Genomic DNA, 21,829 nt, shown 5'->3' on the forward strand with positions numbered 1-21,829 from the left:
AAGGAGAGACAGCTCATCATTAGCTTGTAGACCCACTGGAAGGCTGATCAACTACTGGCTGGAAGGATCAAACGGCTTTAAAAATAAAAAAACAAATATAGTCATCTTTGCTATAAAGTGATATTATATAACGTTAACCAAAGGATTTTGTGTGTAAATCCCCGTATCAAACCATATTTAAACATCATTCATAGATAAATCATCACAGTCCTCAGAGAATGACAGCAATCGAAAGGGAAATGTACAGTATTATTTATCAGCTAATCACCTTCATTATATCCAAGGTACACACCACCACCACCACTATACCAATTCATAAATAAATAATATGTCAGGAGAAGTATCTGTTTGGAGGCGGTTGTTACCATGTCACTCTATTGATTACTCATTCCATTCTTCTATCTGGAAGATGTCCACAAATGATCTATGCCTGCCAGGCTCGGTCAGAAATCTCTATTCGGTCAGAAATCTAAATCTCGAATCTCTATTTAAGAGGATTTAAAAGTTTGTTGTAACAAAATATAGAAGTTTATCCTCTGCTTGACTGAGAGGTTTTTTTGTACTCTTGTACAAAAGTGCAGAGTGTGTTTTACTGGCCATAGACAGTGAGTTCCCAGCCAGCCTAATGGCAGAACCCACAGCAGCATAAAGAACCGGCTCTCAAACTGCCAAACTCCAACACCGGCTCATTTAGTTAAAGAGCCCATGCCATTAATATCACATTTTTCCTGTTGTTTGTTAAATAACATAGGTCTGAATAAGTTTGTGAGCTGTGGTAAGTTTGAAATCTATGCAGTGTGTCTGCTGAATGCAATAGGCAATGAAAGGAAAAAGGCAGAAGAAATGAGCCAATCTGGATAAGGTGACACTGTGACGTAGCGTTGTCAAACTATTATTCATGGCCCTGCCCACTTGGTTGGTTCGTAACCACCCACAAGAATTCTGAAGGAGTCGTGATTGAGCTAGTGCTAAATGCTAATACGTGTATGGTAGTTGCTTAGTTCGTAGTAACAGGCTAGTTACAGAAATTTGAATGCAATGGCAGAACAACATCGAAGTACATGAACTGCGACATGCTGCCTGCCGCCGGTTGCCGCGGCGCGAGGCACCACCGCCGCGAAGCACCACCGCCCGGCAGCGGGCAGCCGGGCGGTGGTGCCTTGTGCCGGCAGCAGGCAGCAGGCAGCGCGCGGTTCTGTCTACTACAGATTGATGTGGAAGTGGAAGAACCAGAGACGTCGGAGAACCCGACGAAGTCCTTTGTGATTCATTATATCGTCTGGACGTGCACACAGCTTTTGGCCGTGATAATATGTATTATTTGATATAGATATCTATGTATTATATGATATTATTTAGATATAGAGCTCCAGGACTGTAACGCAAGTGTTGTACACTTCCTTGTTATTTGGATAACCGTTCTGCTGTTGGTGTGATGGCGCATAACACGTCGGACTCTCGTCTCTGGTATTTCTACAACGAGACTCGTAGTGGGGGTTATCTCAGCCATGGTTGAGAATGAATTGGGGGAAAGGAACATTGGCTTTGACTCCCTGAAGTAGGCATGAACCACAACATGGAGGAGAAAGGGATTGTTGACCGCGGTCGTCTCCCGCCGGAGCCTCGCTGCCGATGGACCACCGCTTCAGGAGGCGGTGATTAGCGCTGACCGCTGCCGAGGCGGCGGGAAGCAGGGCTCAAGCGGGATACATTCGTGGCCAACAATCCCCTTCTCCTCCATGTCGTGGTTCATGTACTTCAGGGAGTCAAAGCCAAAGTTCCTTTCCCCCAATTAATTCTCAACCATGGCTGAGATAACCCCCACTACGAGTCTCGTTGTAGAAATACCAGAGACGAGAGTCCGACGTGTTGTTTAGATCCTAATAACAACTCCAGCAGCGTTACAGTCCTGGGGCTCTACATCTAAATAATATCATATAATACATAGATATCTATATCAAATAATACATATTATCACGGCCAAAACCTGTGTGCAGACGATATAATGAATCGCAAAGGACTTCGTCGGGTTCTCCGACGTCTCTGGTTCTTCCACTTCCACATCAATCTGAAGAAGACGCGGTCGTTTGATCGTCTGGAGGCTCACACAGCTTTTGGCCGTGATAATATATATTATGATATAGATATCTATGTATAAAATGGGTTTCTAAGAGCCATTGCGATACATCCACCGTAAACAGAGCGCATGGTACCGTGGCTACAAGCTGCTCAGGGCCAGGTGATAATATATATTATAGATTATATGATATAGATATGTATAATATGGGTTTATAAGAGCCATTGCGATACATCCACCGTAAACAGAGCGCATGCAGGGCCAGGTGATAATATACATCATATATTATATTATATTATATAGATATCTATGTATAATATGGGTTTCTAAGAGCCATTGCGATACATCCACCGTCAACAGAGCGGCGAGCGCATGGTACGGTGGCTACAAGCTGCTCAGGGCCACACCCCCACCCCCCTCCTTGACCTGCCTTGACACGCCCACCGTAACCAGAGAGCATTGTACTGTGGCTACAAGCTGCTCAGGGCCACACCCCCACCCCCCTCCTTGACCTGCCTTGACACGCCCACCGAAACAGCGCGTTTGGGGGAAGCTCAATGTGCGACTGGTTTGGAGTGGCTGTAACTCTGCACCACGGCTGAATTTCGGGGACGTCTTTGAATACTGTGTTTGTAGCCAACTAATACCTATATTAAAGCATCCATAAATAGCATGGCATGGGATCTTTAAGACATTTAAGTTGACGATGGCTTTTTAATTTGTTACCGACACATGGATCAGTACAAACGTCTCTGCATTCTCTCCCTCCACCTCTCTCCCTCCATCCTGCACCCCTCTCCCCCACCCTCTCCCCCTCTCCCTCTTCCCTCCCTCTCCAGGTTCCTGTCCAACTCGTCCTTTGAAGGCCACAGTGGTTTTATCTCCCGGGGCGGTGGTCTTGGTGGAGCTTTGGACGCCGGTCAGAGCGTGGTGTCCGAGGCCCACCACTTCATCTGGTCCCTCCAGCTGGACCCCCTGGGCCAGCCCACCTGGACCCGGCTTGGCCGATGGCGCCAGGGGCGTGTCCTGATGGACCAGGGGGTGTGGCCGGCGCTCCGGGGTGGGGGAGGGGGCGGGGACTGGCGGCGCTCAGCCCGCCTCCACATGCGGGTGGTGACTCTGGTTGAGCACCCCTTTGTTTTCACGCGGGAGGTGGACGCCGACGGGATGTGCCCCGCCGGCCAGCTGTGTCTCGACCCCCTAACTAACGACACGGCCGGCCTGCAGGGCCTCTTCCAAAACCTGGCGGGCCCTAACGGCACCGTGCCCACCCGCCTGAAGAAGTGTTGCTACGGCTACTGCATCGACCTGCTGGAGAAGCTGGCCGAGGACATGGGCTTCACCTTCGACCTGTACATTGTGGGCGACGGGAAGTACGGGGGCATGAAGAATGGGCGATGGACAGGCCTGGTGGGGGACCTGCTCAGCGGGGCGGCCCACATGGCCGTCACCTCCTTCAGCATCAACTCGGCCCGCAGCCAGGTCATCGACTTCACCTCACCCTTCTTCTCCACTAGCCTGGGCATCCTGGTACGGCGAGCTTGTTTCTGTTTGCTCTCTTCCTCCTCTGCTTTGTTGTTTGGCTGTTTCTTTGTTCTTCTCTGGTGTTTATTTTTTCTGGGATTAGTTTACTCTGTCCACCCAACATGTAAACATGTCTCTTTTCGTCTCTGTTTCCCTTGTCTGTTTCTCCGTCTCTAACCTTCTCTGTCTCCAGGGCTCCAGACTGCGACCAAATGGTCGCATTTTGCGACCAAAATTTGAGAGTGTTCGACCGAATTTTCCATTTGCCCTCTTTTTTTTTACACGTTAAACATGGAAGGGGCGCGTCAATGAATCCGGAATCTTTAGCGGGCCAATGAGTGTAAGAAGGATAGGGAATGGCCGGTTAATGTGTCGAGGGGGAGGGTCCTAGAGATTATCGAGCGCACATAAACGTCTGCTCGAAGGAGAAAGATTTCACACAACCTGCTATGTGCGTTTACAACGAGCAAGCAAACTATTGCCTCGTTCTTCCGACCTTCGGCTAGTGTGCCAGTGCAAGTCATTCCTGCACGGGTCTTATTTTACAAACCCCGCATCCGCCCGTACCCGCAATACTACAAACCGCATCAGACCTGTGTTCCGACAGTAGCCCGACCAGACCCGCTAAAAATTGATATCAACACCCGACCCGCACCTGATGGAAAATTAGAAACATTAAACGTGAATTACACTATCTGGTGTTTGGCTTGGTGCTTTAGATTGTTGTGCAAAAAAAGCACATCATCCGCTGTTGACGGTTTTAGTTGACTCTTCCGCTCCTGATTAACATATCCAGCACCGGTGAAGTCTCTCTCGCAGTCGCAAAACCCGCGCCCGACCCGCGCTGTTCAGGCGTCCAACCCGACTCATTTCATCCAAATTGTGCGGGTCACCCGAACCAGTGCAGGACTCAGCTTCAGGTGCCAAAAAGGGCTTTTCACACGGGAGGCGTTTGTCGGGCCTGATAATGCATTCTCAATGGAGAGGCGAGCGGGCAGAGAGGAGGCTCAGCGTCCTGTCAAGCGGCACGACAAGGGGGCGCACTCCCGTGAAACTGTCGCTTCCGTACTTGTCGAACGCATGCATGCTCAAACCTGGAATCCGTTGGGATAGATGAGAATCACAATAAAATGTGACACTGAATTTGATCTATTATCAAAATAGTTATTAGTATTATTAGTTATTATTACTGTTTCTTCCACCTCTTTTTTCATTCTCTTTGTCTCCCCACCTCTCCGCTCCTTTCTCACGTTGGTGTGGTTGATTGTTTCTACTTATCTTTGTTTCCTTCTCTTTCTGGTCGTTCCCTATTTAGTTTTCATCCATCTTTTTGATACGATTCATTAAGGAGCAGGCAGGGGTCAGAGCTTCTTGTTCAAGGAGACCTATAGGTAGACTGAGAACAATTGTTTCATTTATTCATTTTCTTATTTGCTTAATCCTTCTTTCTTTCCTTGAGTCTGTCCTTTTGCCTTTCTGTCTCTCTCGTTTACTCTGTCATTCCTTTACCTCTGCTTTCATCCCTTCCTCTCTTCCCGCTTGGTATTGCAGTGTGTACGTGTGTGCTTCTGACCCAATCTCTAGAGAGCTAGACGGCCAATCACCGTCACCGAGTGTCTCCCCCTGACAGATGTTCAACTCCAAGTCTCCTCCTCTCAGCTCAACTCCAAATCACCATCCTTTCCTCTCTGCTCTCCCTCCTCATTCCTCACCTTTCCTTTCATCTTCTCCCACCCTTCCTCCCCCTTCCTCTTCCCCCTCCCCTCTGCTCAGAATCTCTTCTCTCTTTCAACCAGCTATCTTCTCCCCCCCTCCTCTCCCTTCTCCCCTTTGCTCAGCATCTCTTCCTCTCTTTCCTCCAAACACCCTCTTCTCCCCTCCCCCCTCAGCTCCTCTCCCCTCTTTTCCCTTCCCCTATCCTCTCCTCTCATCTCAGATTCCATCTGTCTGCTCCCCACGTCCCCTTCTCTTTGACCTCCGAGTCCTTCTGCAGTGTTCCCCTCTTCTCTCTCCTCTGCTCGCTGTGACAGGGCCTGACGCGCAGCCTGTCCAGACCACCATTGATTACACTTCAATCCACCTTTATTTGTTATGCCCTGGTTCATGATAAGTTTCATATATGAAAACGTGAATATATTCGATAGTTGGAAATACTGTCAATTGGTACTATTTTGTCCTAAATGGCAATGCAACAATGGTAGATTATTGTCTTACATGATGACTTCTTATCGTAAGTAGCAGGGAAAAAGATATCTTCCTCTATTCCAGCAGGAATTGAATGATTGAATGATAGTAGTTTGGTAAGTTTGTTTAAACTCCAAACACAGCCAACCAGTGGATCAGACGTCATTAGTAGCCGGAAGGGGTATGGCCTGGTGGATATGATCAGAGTCTAGAGGACAGAAAGTGAAACCTCACCGAAGATCAGAGAACAGCAAATTCTAAGCCTGGTTCTGCTGGTCTATGAAGGTGTTGATCAGCCAATAAGAGCAGAGTACAGGAGGTTCTAACCTCGGCTCTGCTGGTCTATGCAGGTGTTGATCAGCCAATAAGAGCAGAGCACAGGAGGTTCTGACCTTGTCCCCCCCCTCGCCCCCAACAGGTGCGTACACGGGACACAGCTGCCCCAATCGGGGCCTTCATGTGGCCCCTGCACTGGTCCATGTGGCTGGGCATCTTCGTGTCGCTGCACGTCACCGCAGTCTTCCTCACTCTGTACGAGTGGCAGAGCCCCTTCGGCATGACCCCCCGCGGACGCAACCGCCAGCGCATCTTCTCCTTCTCCTCCGCCCTCAACGTGTGCTACGCCATCCTGTTTGGACGCACCGTGGCCATCAAGCCGCCCAAGTGCTGGACGGGCCGACTGCTGATGAACCTGTGGGCCATCTTCTGCCTGTTCTGCCTGTCCACCTACACCGCCAACCTGGCCGCCGTCATGGTGGGCGAGAAGACCTACGAGCAGCTGTCCGGCATCCACGACCCCAAGGTGTGTACATTCTGTACTGCAGGACGTACCGCACAGACATGTCTGCCATTTAACAGACGGACCAGCATCTAGACATGTATACATATAAACACAGATACACACACACAAAGGCTGCTGTCACCCTTGAGAGGAATGTTTATGATTTGCAGTAAATCTGTGGTTGAAGAAGAGTATTTTTCATTTCGGATTTCATATTTCAATTAAGGTTTTGTGGACCCATACAGTTGCACTTTATGTGACAACAAACTATATTAAAAGTTGAAGAGTTTGTTACCCTAAACACAGTGCAACAAGGAGTGACACCTCAACAAAACTAACACAGTGTAACCATGAGTGACACCTGAACAAAACTAACGCAGTGTGATCAGGAGTGACACCTGAACAACACTAACACAGTGTGATCAGGAGTGACACCTGAACAACTCTAACACAGTGAAATCAGGAGTGACACCTGAACAACAATGACACAGTATAAACAGGAGTGATACCTGAATACTGACACAGTGGAATCAGGAGTGACACCTGAATACCGAGAGGGTGGAATTAGGAGTGACAGCAAAACAACACTAGCACAATGTAATCAGGATCTTCACCTGAACAACATTAACAAAATGTTAACAGGAGTGACTTCTGAATACTGACACAGTGGATGCCATCAGCAACTGGATGACACAGAACTTTCTCAAACTAAACCATAACAAAACAAAAGCCATTCTCATTGCCACACCAGTCATGTTGAAAAAACGTAAACACTCTCAGTTATCCATCCCCGGCTTTTTCACCAACACCACCTCTGAAGTTAAAAACCTTGGTGCCATTATAGATTCCACCATCTCATCACATAAAAAACTTCACCAAAACAGCTTTCTTTCACCTCAAAAACATTTCCAAACTCCGCCCCTCACTTAATCCCACCACTGCTAAGATTCATGCCTTCATATCCTCCAGACAAGACTACTGCAATGCCCTTCTCTTCGTTACTTAACAGACTACAATGCGTACAAAATTCTGCTGCAAGAGTTCTCACCTGCACTAGGCCCTGGCAACGCATCACTCCCATCCTCCACCATCAACACTGGCTCCCTTTGGAATACCGTATTCAATTTAAAATCATTCTCCTTGCTTTCAAAGCACAACATAATCTTGCACCTTCCTATCTTTCTAACCTCCTGACCCCCTCCCAACAACCTTGGTAGGGGGTCGTTTTTTCCCTCAAATTCTGTAAAAGTCATACTGAAGCCTATACCGTTAGTCGAAAACTCTTGACATTTTCAGGTATGGTTACCATTAACCCCCACTAACCATAAACCCAAATTTGTGGCCCCCAAAGGTGGCGCTATTGTAAAAAAAACATGTATTAGGCTTATTTCTCCTCACCAGATTGAACTGGACTCAAAATTCGTTCATAATATTAATCTCTAGAATCAGATGCATCTATAAAACCCGGGTCTTATGCCCTAAAAATGTTTACTTTTCCCACAATTTCATATTAAAGCCAAACATGAAAATAAGTTTCACAGGCTACAAAAATAATCAGAAAATTCACCAAAATCGCCACGTAAAAAAAGCCCCACAAAAATCATCAAACAGAATTTGTTTTATTTAGTACCATTTGAGAAATATTGGTCAATAAAGTTGGAGCAGTTAGCCCATTTTTCTTATATGACCATTATTCTATTGTGTAAAAAAACCTACGACTATTATAAGGTGGATACCAATACCCCCCTCTACCCATATTCCCAAATTGTGGTACTGCACCCAAAGGTAGCGGTATTTAAAACAATTTGTGGTTGGAGTTTTTTGTGATGTTGTGTACTGATTAATAGACATTTTCAACATGTGAATGAGGCTTCATGTTCAGAAATGTTAGTGGTTCAATTGGATAATGCCTTGTACTGGTGATCCTTAGGTTGAGTGTTCGAATCACGATTAGAGCAATATGAACAAGCTGAACATGACATTCTGTCATTGCCACTCATTTAAGAAACACATTATTGAACAGCACCTGAAATTCATCAGGCAATCAACATTCCGGCTCATTAGTTTCCAAGAATCTGACTACCAAGACACAGTATGGCATTAAGGGGAACTTCTTCGTTAACCATTTTTCCTTCATAATGAACTCTGTCACATTTATATTTCTTCCGTTACCGACAAATGTTTAATTTCCCAAGAATTTCAACGATTTTTCAGGTATTTGCTTTAAAGAAAGCCCTTTATTCATTTGAGAAATGTTTGCCTGGAGTTTTTCTGGATGTTGTGGGCTTATCAATAGACATTTTCAACATGTGAACGAGGCTACTTTTCAGGTTTGTCAGTGGCTCATTGGGATAATGCCTTGTACTGGTGATCCTTAGTTTGAGAGTTTGAATCCCGATTAGAGCATGCTGAACATTACATTCTGCTTTTGCTCTGCAGCTCACCTGAAAGCAGAGGCACAGTATTGCATTAAGTGGAACATCTTTCCTTCATATTTATGTCATATTTATATATCTTCCATTAGTGTGTGCTTGACTTGTCATTTTGCTCGGACCCCGTTAATCACTACTTGCGGTTATATTTATTATTATTTTTAGTTGAATCAGGAGTGACACCTAAATACTGAGACAGTAGAATCAGGAGTGACACCTGAATACTGACACCGTGTAAACCGGAGTCACACCTGAATACTGACACAGTGGAATCAGGAGTTACACCTGAATACTGACACAGTGGAATCAGGAGTTACACCTGAATACTGACACAGTGTATTCAGGAGTTACACCTGAATACTGACACCATATCTGACTCAATGTCCCATAGCTGCACCACCCATCCCAGGGGTTCCGCTTCGCCACGGTACGGGAGAGCAGTGCAGAGGACTACCTGAAGAAGAGCTTCCCTGAGATGCACGAGTACATGAGGAGATACAACGCCCCGGCCACGCCCGCTGGCATCAGCAGCCTCAAGTAAGAATCCTATAAAGAACAGGGTTCTCCCTCAGGAGGGGAAAGGGACGCCTGCGCAACCCAGCTACATTACAGACGCCATGTTAAATCTCAGTGGGCGGTCACCTCGTAGACATTTAGGGGGGTTGACATTTTACCCCATTTCATTTCTGAAAAGTTAAATTGGTTAAAACACATGTTTCATTTGAATAAAGCTTCAAAAAGCAAAACAACAATATCAAAGGTAAGCTCTGTGTTAGTCGGGGGCGGGGCCGGTGTGACTCTCATAGGAAACACGACCCACTAAAGCGCCTTTGAACGTATGGGGGGTAATTCAAATGATCATGAAACAAAATGGGGGTTTGTGCATTGTGCAAAGTTTCAATGATATTTAACCGCAGCACTCGTGCCAAGAGTTCAAGAGCAGGTGGAGAAATAACGCATGCACTATTCTGGCTGCCGCCAAGAAGAAAAAAAACAAACATCGTAGCTGGAGTCTATTACCTAATTACTAGAGCTGGGTAAAAATATCGATTGATCAATTGACTGCAATGTATTTGTTCTCGATTAAATTTTGATTCAGAATTTTTGGCAAAATCGATTATTTCCATAATAAAAAAAGAAAACAAGAAGAAAAGAAAAAAAGAAGCGTACTCAGTCATTGTAATCTAGAAGCGAGTATGCCTAAATGTACATGCCCTTCTGCATTTGTCCATGTTATGATTATTACTTTCATGCTTTAAGTTTAGCTCAGGAACAATACAATACAATACTCTTCTGCCTGCCGACTCCTGTGCACACAGATACACTCACGTCTTTAGTGACTCGCTAACTCAGAGCAGGTCTGTTGAATATCAAACATCTCTTTCTAACATTAACCAAACAATATTGACACTACATCAGTATAATATTAAGAACTTTTGGATATTTTTCACCCCTTGTTTAAACTCTGCCACACCCGTACTGTGTGTTTATATAAAATATAAAATATATACGTTAACATTTATATACACACAGAATGTGTGTGGGGGATTAAATGTATGTCCATATATATAAGCATTTATATTATATATACATATATATATTATCTATACATATATACAGTATGTATATGCATATTAGACAACCGCAGTCCTGACAGCATAGAGAACCTCAAGCAAGACTGCACACACACGTCACCTGTCATCTACAGCTGCTTCACATTCAACACACAACATGCCGAGAGGAAGAGAGAGAGAGAGAGAGAGAGAGAGAGAGAGAGAGAGAGAGAGAGAGAGAGAGAGAGAGAGAGAGAGAGAGAGAGAGAGAGAGAGAGAGAGAGAGAGAGAGAGAGACTGAAGCACTACGTTATGATTAAGCCCATATATATATAATCACATAATCACAATATTTATATATATACCATATTTCTAATAGTTCAGACACTATCTATCTCTCCATACAGATGGACAGTAATCAACAATGATGTGTCTATTTATCTCAGCTGCTGTCGACATGACATGAAGGGTTTCACTAGACTTTATAAGTCTGGCCCTAACCTTACAGGGCAACAAACCCCACCTCATAACCTTTAAAGTAACAAATCAGAGGGATCCATTCTTCAATGGATGGTTAGGAGGACAGTCGATTCACCACTGAACTCCACACACCATCAGATCTCTGCTCTATGTGTTAACAATCTAGACTCCTTGGAGATTCCATGGAAATTCAATGGGAGGGGTTCTATATCACAGCTGGGTGGGCGATGGAATGCAGAAAAAAGAATGACGTGTCAGGTTTCATAGTCTCCAACGACCGTAGTAGGTTTCCTCAACCCAACAAACCAATATAGCCGCTGATGAAAAAGGTCTATGATTACAGCAGAAGCTTCCAATAACAATGATAACACGCTTTGTGGATGTTTGTGTGTGGGTGCATGTGTCCGTGTGTGTGTGTGTGTGTGTGTGTGTGTGTGTGTGTGTGTGTGTGTGTGTGTGTGTGTGTGTGTGTGTGTGTGTGTGTGTGTGTGTGTGTGTGTGTGTCTGTGTCTTAGGGAAGACCCCCAGAAGCTGGATGCCTTCATCATGGATAAGGCTCTGCTGGACTACGAGGTCTCTATCGACGCAGAGTGTAAGACCCTCACTGTGGGGAAACCCTTCGCTATAGAAGGTGAGGCTCAACAAGTCCACGCAATAACACAACACACACACATTTAATACAATACAGACACATACATAGACACATTTTAATACAATACACACAGTACACAGACACATTAATATAAAAGACACACACAAACTTATACAATACAATACAGCCACACGTGTATACACACACACACACACACACACACACACACACACACACACACACACACAAACACACACACACACACACACACACACACACACACACACACACACACACACACACAGATTATTGTGAGCGAGAGGCACGTTTGATGGCAGCGGCAAGGAGTCGCAGCAAGGCAGGGGCTGCAGACCCATACTTCTTATTACATCTAGATGGCCGCTCATCTCCCGACAAAACGCTTTTGGCAGCTACCACATCAAACCCTTTCTCTTTTGATAAATGCTACATAACCGCGATCTGGCAAGAAATCCACAGCGTGCTTTTATACAGGGTTCCCGCGGATCCTTAAAAAGTCTTAAATTCATAAATCTAAAAATAAGGCCTTAAATAGCATTAAAAAGTCTTAAATCCATCTTTCAAACATGGTAAGTAGGATTTTATGATTGTTATTAGTCTCAAATCTAAAGAATAATAGGTAACATTTTTTTTGATATAAATGAAGAGCAGTAATGTTGCGCAATCACGAGAGCTGAACCAACAAATATTTGTTTGCGGCCGTGACTCTCAGAGCAGATGCACATCGTTCAGGTAGCAGTAGCAGCATGAGTAGCAGTTGGCCCGCATCATGGGAAAGTGTAAATTCCACGAAATTTGGCTATCCGACAAGGATTTTTCTGCCTGGCTGAAACCGGTACCCGGCAATTTATATGAGGCACGGTGTATTTTGTGCAAGAAATGTTTCAAGCTCGGCACGATGGGAAGGAAAGCAAATGGATTCCCACATGCAGAGTGCGAAACACAAAGCCTCAACATCAAGCTGTCAACAAATGCCAGGTATTTCCCAGTTCTGTTCTGCTCTCGTTTCTACTGTGCCTCCACCCCCATCTCCGATATCAACAACCGGGACTGCAGCAACAAATATCCGGACAATGTTAGGTTGCACGCCAAGGATGAAAGCAGAGTTACTGGATCTTTGTGTGTGGTTGATCTCCTATCACCACAACTTGCTCGGACTCTATGCCATTTACTCATCTGTTTTGCGACATAGTCCTGCCATGATCAACCAATGTAATCACAAAAAAATGCGGGAACTCACCTCTCTACCACGGAAGATCCACATCAACTAACTTCAACCTCTCGTCAGTTACCCTTGCATTGATATCATCATCCCTATCCAATAGAAGGCAGTGTTTGAAAGTCAAATATGCCTGCATCAGCTCCTTGAAGTGCACAATGGGTGTACCTCAAGGATCTGTGTAAGGCCCACTACTTTTTACTTTATCTTGGTGTACTACTAGATTCAAATCACAGCTTTCAAAAAACACATCCAGACAAAGATCAAAACTATTAAAGATAACATAGCAAATTTTAGACGGATTATATCCGATCTATCTACAGAGGTTGCTTAGATATTTCTACATGCCCTCATTTTTTCACAAATCTCATACTGTATCACCTGCTGGGGACAGGATAGTCCAAAAACAATCAGGCCTTTAGAATCCTTGTACAGCCTCTGAAAATCTTTGACAAGAAGCCACTAAGATATCAACACTGTGACATACTACACAAACACAATCTATTCACTTTTGAAAATGTCGGACTATTTTTTAATCTACGTACAGTTTACAAATTCCTAAAGGTCTTGGCTCCCCCCTATGCGCAAGTTTTTCTGTTACCGTGGCTCTGTAAGGTCCACTAGAATAGCTTCCATACATAACTGCACTGTACCCTTTCGCCATTCAGCATTTGGGCAGGCAGCCTTCTCTGTTAAAACTGTTACACAATGGAACACTATTCAAGACAAAAAAAAAGTTTGTTTGGTGTCTTTAAAGCTTATCAAAAAAATCACTTAAAACTCTCACAACAATGCAGCCACCATCTTTGTTAGTGTGGTAGATAAATAACATTTAACACTGCAACAACATAAGAGAGATCGAGAAGTCTGAAGTATGAAAGATAAAGAACTACTAAGAACAAAACAACTTAAGACAAGCTTTTTTTGCTCCCATCTTTTGAAGCGTATGCGTCCTTTGAGACCCCCTTTGATATATAATAGACCCCAAGGTACAGCTTACTTAAATATTGTCGACTCAGTCACCTATTGCATCACTTCCTTTAGGGCTTCGGCCTCCTAATTGATCATTGTAGTAGGCTATAATTGAATGCCCTCTTTCCTATAGGTATATGATACCTCCACCACTGGGACGTGGCAACAATTCTCCAAATCCATACGGGGAGGGGGGGGGGATGCTTGTGGACAGTAGGGGTGTACACTAGACATAAATAGGAAGCAAACTCAGGAGAAGGAATGACCTCACAAATATTTATTTAATAAATTGTTTCAAATAACCCTGCCTCGTTAAATCAATGAGCTTGGTGTTTTGCTTTCAAAAATAGGTTATAGAAGAAGTCTAAACTGCAGAAAATAAAAAAATTCCATGCTCCCTTTTAAGCTTACCTTGGAATATCTGTCTATTTTTTAACCATCGGACCCTAGTTTACGACAAAAACAACACAATTGACGGCAGCTCCTTTGCCGCGTGGTTTTTAGAGCCATGTATTAGAGGGGGCGGTCGATAGCAACCACCATAGCAACCATGACGGTCAAGTGACTGGATGCAGCCCCGTTGAAAAAAATAGAATACCACCCTACAAACTCAGGAGATTAATGATATTTAAATTATTGTGACCATGAAGTCTTTATTTGCATGGGTTTACATTTCGTTCTGTGTAGCATGGAAAAATCGGAGAACACTCCCATTCAGAATGCATTGGTTTACATTTCGTTCTTTGGAGCACGGTTATTTTTATTTATTTATTTATTTTCAGTTGTTGAGGAGGTGCTGCAAGTATGCACATTTTTTTGCAATAATCCGAAATCCAATGGAAAAACCCGTTGGCTTTTTGTCAAGGGAACCCAGGGCGACGCCCACTTCCGGGTTGGCCAACCTACGTCATCCCTCCGCCACTCTATACTGTAAAAACACATGTTCAAGTTGAATGATAATGCATGAATTTAATCTTTATTCTGCCATAGTAACACGGTAAATAAATGGCAAAAAATAGGCTGAGAACGAATTCGTATTTACGATGTGTTCAATAAAACGTAATCACAGACAAAATGACATCACGACTCATTACAATGGGTGCCCGGTCATTCAGCTGTTCAGCAGCCAGGCTCTGGAACTCCCTCCCCCCACACATAAAACAGTCAGACACTATTACAACTCAAAACTCACCTGTTCAAACTCGCACACAACGTCTAACTGATCACTGTCTTGATTGTTTGTTTGTTTTGTCTTGTTTTTATTTATTTATTTATTATTTAATTTTTTTCCACCATATCTTGTTTTTAAACGATTTATGATAACTTTATGCTCTGTAAGGTGACCTTGGGGGCCTTGAAAGGCGCCTCTAAATTAAATGTATTATTATTATTATTATTAAAATACGTTTTTTAGACAAACGCAATTGAGAATGCCCAATAGTTCTCTGGGAACGTAATTTTGATGAGAAAGGGTTGCTCTGTCAGTTGTCAAAAAAAGCGGACGGACGTGGCAACGACCTCAGCTACCCAACACTGACCTGCGTCGAAAAAAGAAGCGCAAGGTCCTCCGTTAGCCAATGGGATGAATGCCCATAGCGTCTCTATGTGCAGCCATCGGCTCTTCCGTTAGCCAATGGGATGAATGCTCATAGCTTCATATATTGCCGCGGAGGGATGACATTGTAATGAGTGGAAAACCCCCTGCGTCGAAAAAAGAAGCGCAAGGTCCTCCGTTAGCCAATGGGATGAATGCTCATAGCATCTCTATGTGCAGCCATCGGGTCCCCCGTGAAGGGGTTACATTGTAACGAGTTCAAAACCCCATGTGTCGAAAAAGGAAGCAAAAGGGTACCCTTTTGCGTCAGAAACTGAAGCCAAAGTCACTGATCGTTCGTCAGAAATCGACGCGCTCGGAGTGAGAATGTGTTGCCGCCATCGGCACACGCGCAGGTTAGAACACACACGGAAGTGCACACACAGCAGCGACACTCGCAAACAAGTTGTGTTTTGTAATTTTCTCACCTCGACAAGAAATGGCGGGTTGTGTCATATAAAAACCGCCTAATTCATACATTGCAGAGACCGGCATATCAACACAGAAGTCACGTGATTCTTAAAGATCCCATGCCATTCTATTTTATGATGCTTTAATATAGGTATTAGTGGGCCACAAACACAGTATTCAAAGACGTCCCCGAAATTCAGCCGTGGTGCAGAGTTACAGTCACTCCGAAACAGTCGCACATTGAGCTTCCCCCAAACGCGCTGTTTCGGTGGGCGTGTCAAGGCAGGTCAAGGAGGGGGGTGGGGGTGTGGCCCTGAGCAGCTTGTAGCCACTACCATGCGCTCTGTATACGGTGGGCGTGTCAAGGCAGGTCAAGGAGGGGGGTGGGGGTGTGGCCCTGAGCAGCTTGTAGCCACTGACAGTACCATGCGCTCTGTTTACGGTGGATGCATCGCAATGGCTCGTAGAAACCCATATTATACATAGATATCTATATCATATAATATATAATATATATTATCACCTGGCACCTGAGCAGCTTGTAGCCACGGTACCATGCGCTCTGTTTACGGTGGATGTATCGCAATGGCTCTTAGAAACCCATATTATACATAGATATCTATATCATATAATATATAATATATATTATCACGGCCAAAAGCTGTGTGAGCCTCCAGACAATAGGTTATTTATGAATCTCAAACGACCACGTCTACTTCAGATTGATGTGGAAGTGGAGGAACCAGAGACGTCGGAGAACCCGACGAAGTCCTTTGTGATTCATTATATCGTCTGGACGCGCACACAGCTTTTGGCCGTGATAATATGTATTATTTGATATAGATATCAATGTATTATATGATATTATTTAGATATAGAGCAGAGCTCCAGGACTGTAACGCAAGTGTTGTACACTTCCTTGTTATTCGGATAACCGTTCTGCTGTTGGTGTGATGGCGCGTCGGACTCTCGTCTCTGGTATTTCTACAACGAGACTCGTAGTGGGGGTTATCTCAGCCATGGTTGAGAACGAATTGGGGGAAAGGAACTTTGACTTTGACTCCCTGAAGTAGGCTACATGAACCACGACATGGAGGAGAAAGGGATTGTTGGCCGCGAATGTATCCCGCTTGAGCCCTGCTTCCCGCCGCCTCGGCAGCGGTCAGCGCTAATCACCGCATCCTGAAGCCGAGGCGGTGGTCCATCGGCAGCGAGGCTCCGGCGGGAGACGACCGCGGTCAACAATCCCTTTCTCCTCCATGTCGTGGTTCATGACTTCAGGGAGTCAAAGCCAAAGTTACTTTCCCCCAATTCATTCTCAACCATGGCTGAGATAACCCCCACTACGGGTGTAGTTGTAGAAATAGGCTACCATAGACGAGAGTCCGACGTGTTATGCGCCATCACACCAACAGCAGAACGGTTATCCAAATAACAAGGAAGTGTACAACAATTGCGTTACAGTCCTGGAGCTCTACATCTAAATAATATCATATAATACATAGATATCTATATCAAATAATACATATTATCACGGCCAAAAGCTGTGTGCACGTCCAGAAGATATAATGAATCACAAAGGACTGCGTCGGGTTCTCCGACGTCTCTGGTTCTTTCACTTCCACATCAATCTGTAGTAGACAGAACCGTGCGCTGCCTGCTGCCGGCGCGAGGCACCACCGCCCGGCTGCCCGCTGCCGGGCAGTGGTGCCTCGCGGCGGTGGTGCCTCGCGGCAACCGGCGGCAGGCAGCATGTCGCAGTACATGTAGTTCGATGTCGTTCTGCCATTGCATTCAAAATTCTGTAACTAGCCTGTTACTACGAACTAAGCAACTACCGTACACGTATTAGCATTTAGCACTAGCTCAATCACGAATCCTTCAGAATTCTTGTGGGTGGTTACGAACCAACCATGTGGGCAGGGCCATGAATAATAATTTGACAACGCTACGTCACAGTGTCACCTTATCCAGATCGGCTCATTTCTTCTGCCTTTTTCCTTTCATTGCCTATTGCATTCAGCAGACAAACTGCATAGATTTCAAACTTACCACAGCTCCAAAAACTTATTCAGACCTATGTTATTTAACAAACAATAGGAAAAATGTGATTTTAATGGCATGGGCTCTTTAAGAGACAGTATCCCTATAACACAAAACAAAAACATGTCAATAACACAGTATGGTGAATTATGTCCATGGAGTCCACCACAAGACCACACTTTGTAGCTCAAATGTGATATTAATCCCCTCCTTGAGCCTCCTGAAATGTCTTTACACTTTGTTGCTCAAACTTAATATTACTATCCTCCAGTGGCGTCTGGCGAATTTTATTTTAGGGGGGCCAGAAAGTTTGTAAACCAAACCCCTGTAGGGGGGTCTGGGGGCATCCTCCCCCCGAAGATTTTTTTGTGATTCTCACATACAAACAAAGCATTCTGGTGCATTCTGACAAAATACTAATGACAAAATAGAACATTTCCTTACAAAGACGAATGGAGCCGGGGAACTAAGTTTTAACTTCATTTATTTGCCTTGTAGAATTCAACAAGAAGTGCACATACATCAATAATAATTGGGAATTATACTCAAGGTAACATTCTCTCTCTGTCTCTATGTCTCTATCTGTACGTGTGTTTTAGAGAGAGAGAGAGAGAGAGAGAGAGAGAAAGAGAGAGAGAGAGAGAGAGAGATTCTAAAAGGGGTGAGTGTGTTACGGCCAATCAATTGTGTTGGTAACTTCACTCATAAATCTATCTTCAGTCAAGTATGCATTTAGAAAAATATGATAAAATATCAGTATAATATGGGCAACTTTATGAGTGGTTGTTGTAGACATAGTGAAGGCATGATGCCACCATAGGTTTGCAGAGAGCTTTATACAATATATACTTGAAAGGGGTGGGGCGGTGGTGTGGGGTTGCGAGGGCCGCTGTAACCCAGTGTCCATCCTCACGAGAAGAGGGGGTGGAGGACAGAGAGAGAGAGAGACTACATTACTTGTACTGAAACTTTGCTAGTCTCTCTTTCAGTGCAGCAAAGCGGTCAATGACTTTCTCATTGAAATTACACATGTTGAGGACTAGTTCCCTCTCCATGGAGAGCATGGCCAGTGCATTCAGACGACCTGGCCCATTGCATTTCGCAGGAATGTCTTAATTCTTTGCAAAGTTGAGAAACATCTCTCAGCTTCAGCTGTTGTCATAGGAGTAGTTATTAGAATGTTCAACAAACTCACAGTCTCAGAGAATGTCTCCTGGAGGTTGTAGCTCATGATAACCCTGGTACAGTGCCAGTGCACCACAGCAAGCCTTGATTCACGATTCTCATAGATCAGAGACAGTTCCGTCTTGAGCTTTGCCTAGTTCAGCCTGATCCTTCAGAGTGGCATTCAGAGCATCAGCAGGAAATAAATGTCAGTACCTTTCAAGCATATTTCCTAAGGTAGCAATCACAATGTGGCCAGTGAAAGAGAACCTCGCTTTGGTGTGAGCCAGGATGGTGTCGCAGACCTCTTCAGACAGGAGAGTCTCTGCTTCGCCTATTCTGTCAAACCGTCCTTGGTCTGTCGGTTCCTGATGGCTCTTACAGCTGGTCAGAGTCTCTGAATGCAAACAAACCAATAATGTGTTTGTTAGGCTGTGTACAGTACTGTAGTCTACGGGATGCACATGTTCACACTTTATCCAGTACAAAGATGTCAGTATACCCACTTAAAATGGGCAGGGATGCATAATGTTAGTGTTAAGCACTGTTTTTTTTTATCTATTGTGATGGTAACTTTACTCATAAATCTATCTACAGTCAAGTATGCCTTTAGAAAAATATGATAAAATATCAATATAATATGGGCAACCTTTTATGAGTGGTTCTTCAAGAAACACTGAAGGCATGATGAGTAAACCCACTTAAAATGGGCAGGGCATACTGTATACTGTTAGTGTTAAACACTGTTTTTTAAGCTATCCATTGTGTCTTGCCTAACCAGGATGTCTCGCACAGAGTAAAGCAAGCTAGATTACACCACTGGCAATATAAACTGCTCAAAAAAATAAAGGGAACACTTAAACAACACAATGTAACTCCAAGTCAATAACACTTCTGTGAAATCAAACTGTCCACTTAGGAAGCAACACTGATTGACAATCAATTCAACATGCTGTTGTGCAACTGGAATAGACAACAGGTGGAAATGATAGGCAATTAGCAAGACACCCCCAATAAAGGAGTGGTTCTGCAGGTGGTGACCACAGACCACCTCTCAGTTCCTATGCTTTCTGGCTGATGTTTTGGTCACTTTTGAATGCTGGCGGTGCTTTCACTCTAGTGGTAGCATGAGACGGAGTCTACAACCCACACAAGTGGCTCAGATAGTGCAGCTCATCCAGGATGGCACATCAATACGAGCTGTGGCAAGAAGGTTTGCTGTGTCTGTCAGCGTAGTGTCCAGAGCATGGAGGCGCTACCAGGAGACAGGCCAGTACATCAGGAGACGTGGAGGAGGCCGTAGGAGGGTAACAACCCAGCAGCAGGACCGCTACCTCCACCTTTGTGCAAGGAGGAACAGGAGGAGCACTGCCAGAGCCCTGCAAAATGACCTCCAGCAGGCCACAAATGTGCATGTGTCTGCTCAAACGGTCAGAAACAGACTCCATGAGGGTGGTATGAGGGCCCGACGTCCACAGGTGGGGGTTGTGCTTACAGCCCAACACTGTGCAGGACGTTTGGCATTTGCCAGAGAACACCAAGATTGGCAAATTCGCCACTGGCGCCCTGTGCTCTTCACAGATGAAAGCAGGTTCACACTGGGCACATGTGACAGACGCGACAGAGTCTGGAGACGCCGTGGAGAACGTTCTAGTGCCTGCAACATCCTCCAGCATGACCGGTTTGGCGGTGGGTCAGTAATGGTGTGGGGTGGCATTTCTTAGTGTTCCCTTTATTTTTTTGAGCAGTGTATTATAAAAAATAACATATTATAAAAAAGAACACAAATACAGTCTCCATTCATGCATATGTTCTCATAACAAAGCTTTGCTTTGAGAAGGATCAAATAATATAAATGTTATCTTACCTAATGGTCTACACACTGCTTGTGAAGCTCTTAAGGGCCCTTTTGATGAAGACTGCATCAATGTCCTTCTTCTGGAGCCTCTGGTACAGAATGTCGACGTGGGGCATGATGTTGTGAAAAAACACCGGAAAAAAAAGAAATCTTCGTCCTGTAGCATCCTCACGTAGCCAGATGCCTCTCTCACACTGAGCTGGTCAAATGGACCATGTGAACCCATCTTAATGGCTTTGAAAAATTCAAGGAGTCATCTTGGTTCTCGTACACAGTGTTGACGATCATGCTGTTAAAATTCCACCTTGTAGATGAAGCTCTGGGCAGTCTTCGTGAAACAATCTTGTCTAGAATGCTGCACCGTTTCGGTGACCGGGAAAGGAATAACGCAATACCGCTCAGATCGGAAAAGAAACGTTGACTTTTTTGATGCGGGAGGTAGCTTGCTGCATGATCAAATTAATAATAATAATAATAATTCATTTTATTTGAGGGCGCCTTTCAAAGCACCCAAGGTCACCTTACAGGGCAGTTGAAAAACAGAAAACATAATCAACAATCATAAAAAAACACAAAAACAAGATACATTGAACAATTTACATAAGTGGGGTGAGATGGGTTAGATGGAATATGTCAGTTTAAAAAGATGTGTTTTGGGACGAGACTTAAAAGTGGAAAGAGTTTCGGAATTACGGATGTCAGGTGGGAGGGTGTTCCAGAGGTGGGGGGCAGATCTGCTGAAGGCTCTGGACCCCATGGTAACCAGGCGTGCGGGAGGCACAGTGAATTGAATGGAAGAGTAGGACCGGAGAGTGCGGGTGGGTGTGTTGGTGTGTAGGAGTTCACAGATGTATGGAGGGGCGAGGTTGTGGAGGGCCTTGAAGGTGAGGAGCAGAATCTTGAGGT

General features: G+C 44.7%; 1 protein-coding gene across 1 annotated transcript in view; it reads left to right on the top strand.

The window, feature by feature from the left end:
* grin3a (glutamate receptor, ionotropic, N-methyl-D-aspartate 3A) overlaps positions 1-21,829 on the top strand; it is a 107,008-nt gene that overhangs the window by 47,787 nt on the left and 37,392 nt on the right. The window contains exons 3-6 of the mRNA XM_030342071.1: positions 2,917-3,607; positions 6,204-6,587; positions 9,390-9,535; positions 11,547-11,662. Of these exons, the coding sequence (XP_030197931.1) occupies positions 2,917-3,607; positions 6,204-6,587; positions 9,390-9,535; positions 11,547-11,662 (1,337 nt within the window). The remainder of the gene's footprint in view (positions 1-2,916; positions 3,608-6,203; positions 6,588-9,389; positions 9,536-11,546; positions 11,663-21,829) is intronic.

Source organism: Gadus morhua, chromosome 19, assembly GCF_902167405.1.
Source record: "Gadus morhua chromosome 19, gadMor3.0, whole genome shotgun sequence".
In the NCBI taxonomy this organism is placed as follows: Eukaryota; Metazoa; Chordata; class Actinopteri; order Gadiformes; family Gadidae; genus Gadus; species Gadus morhua.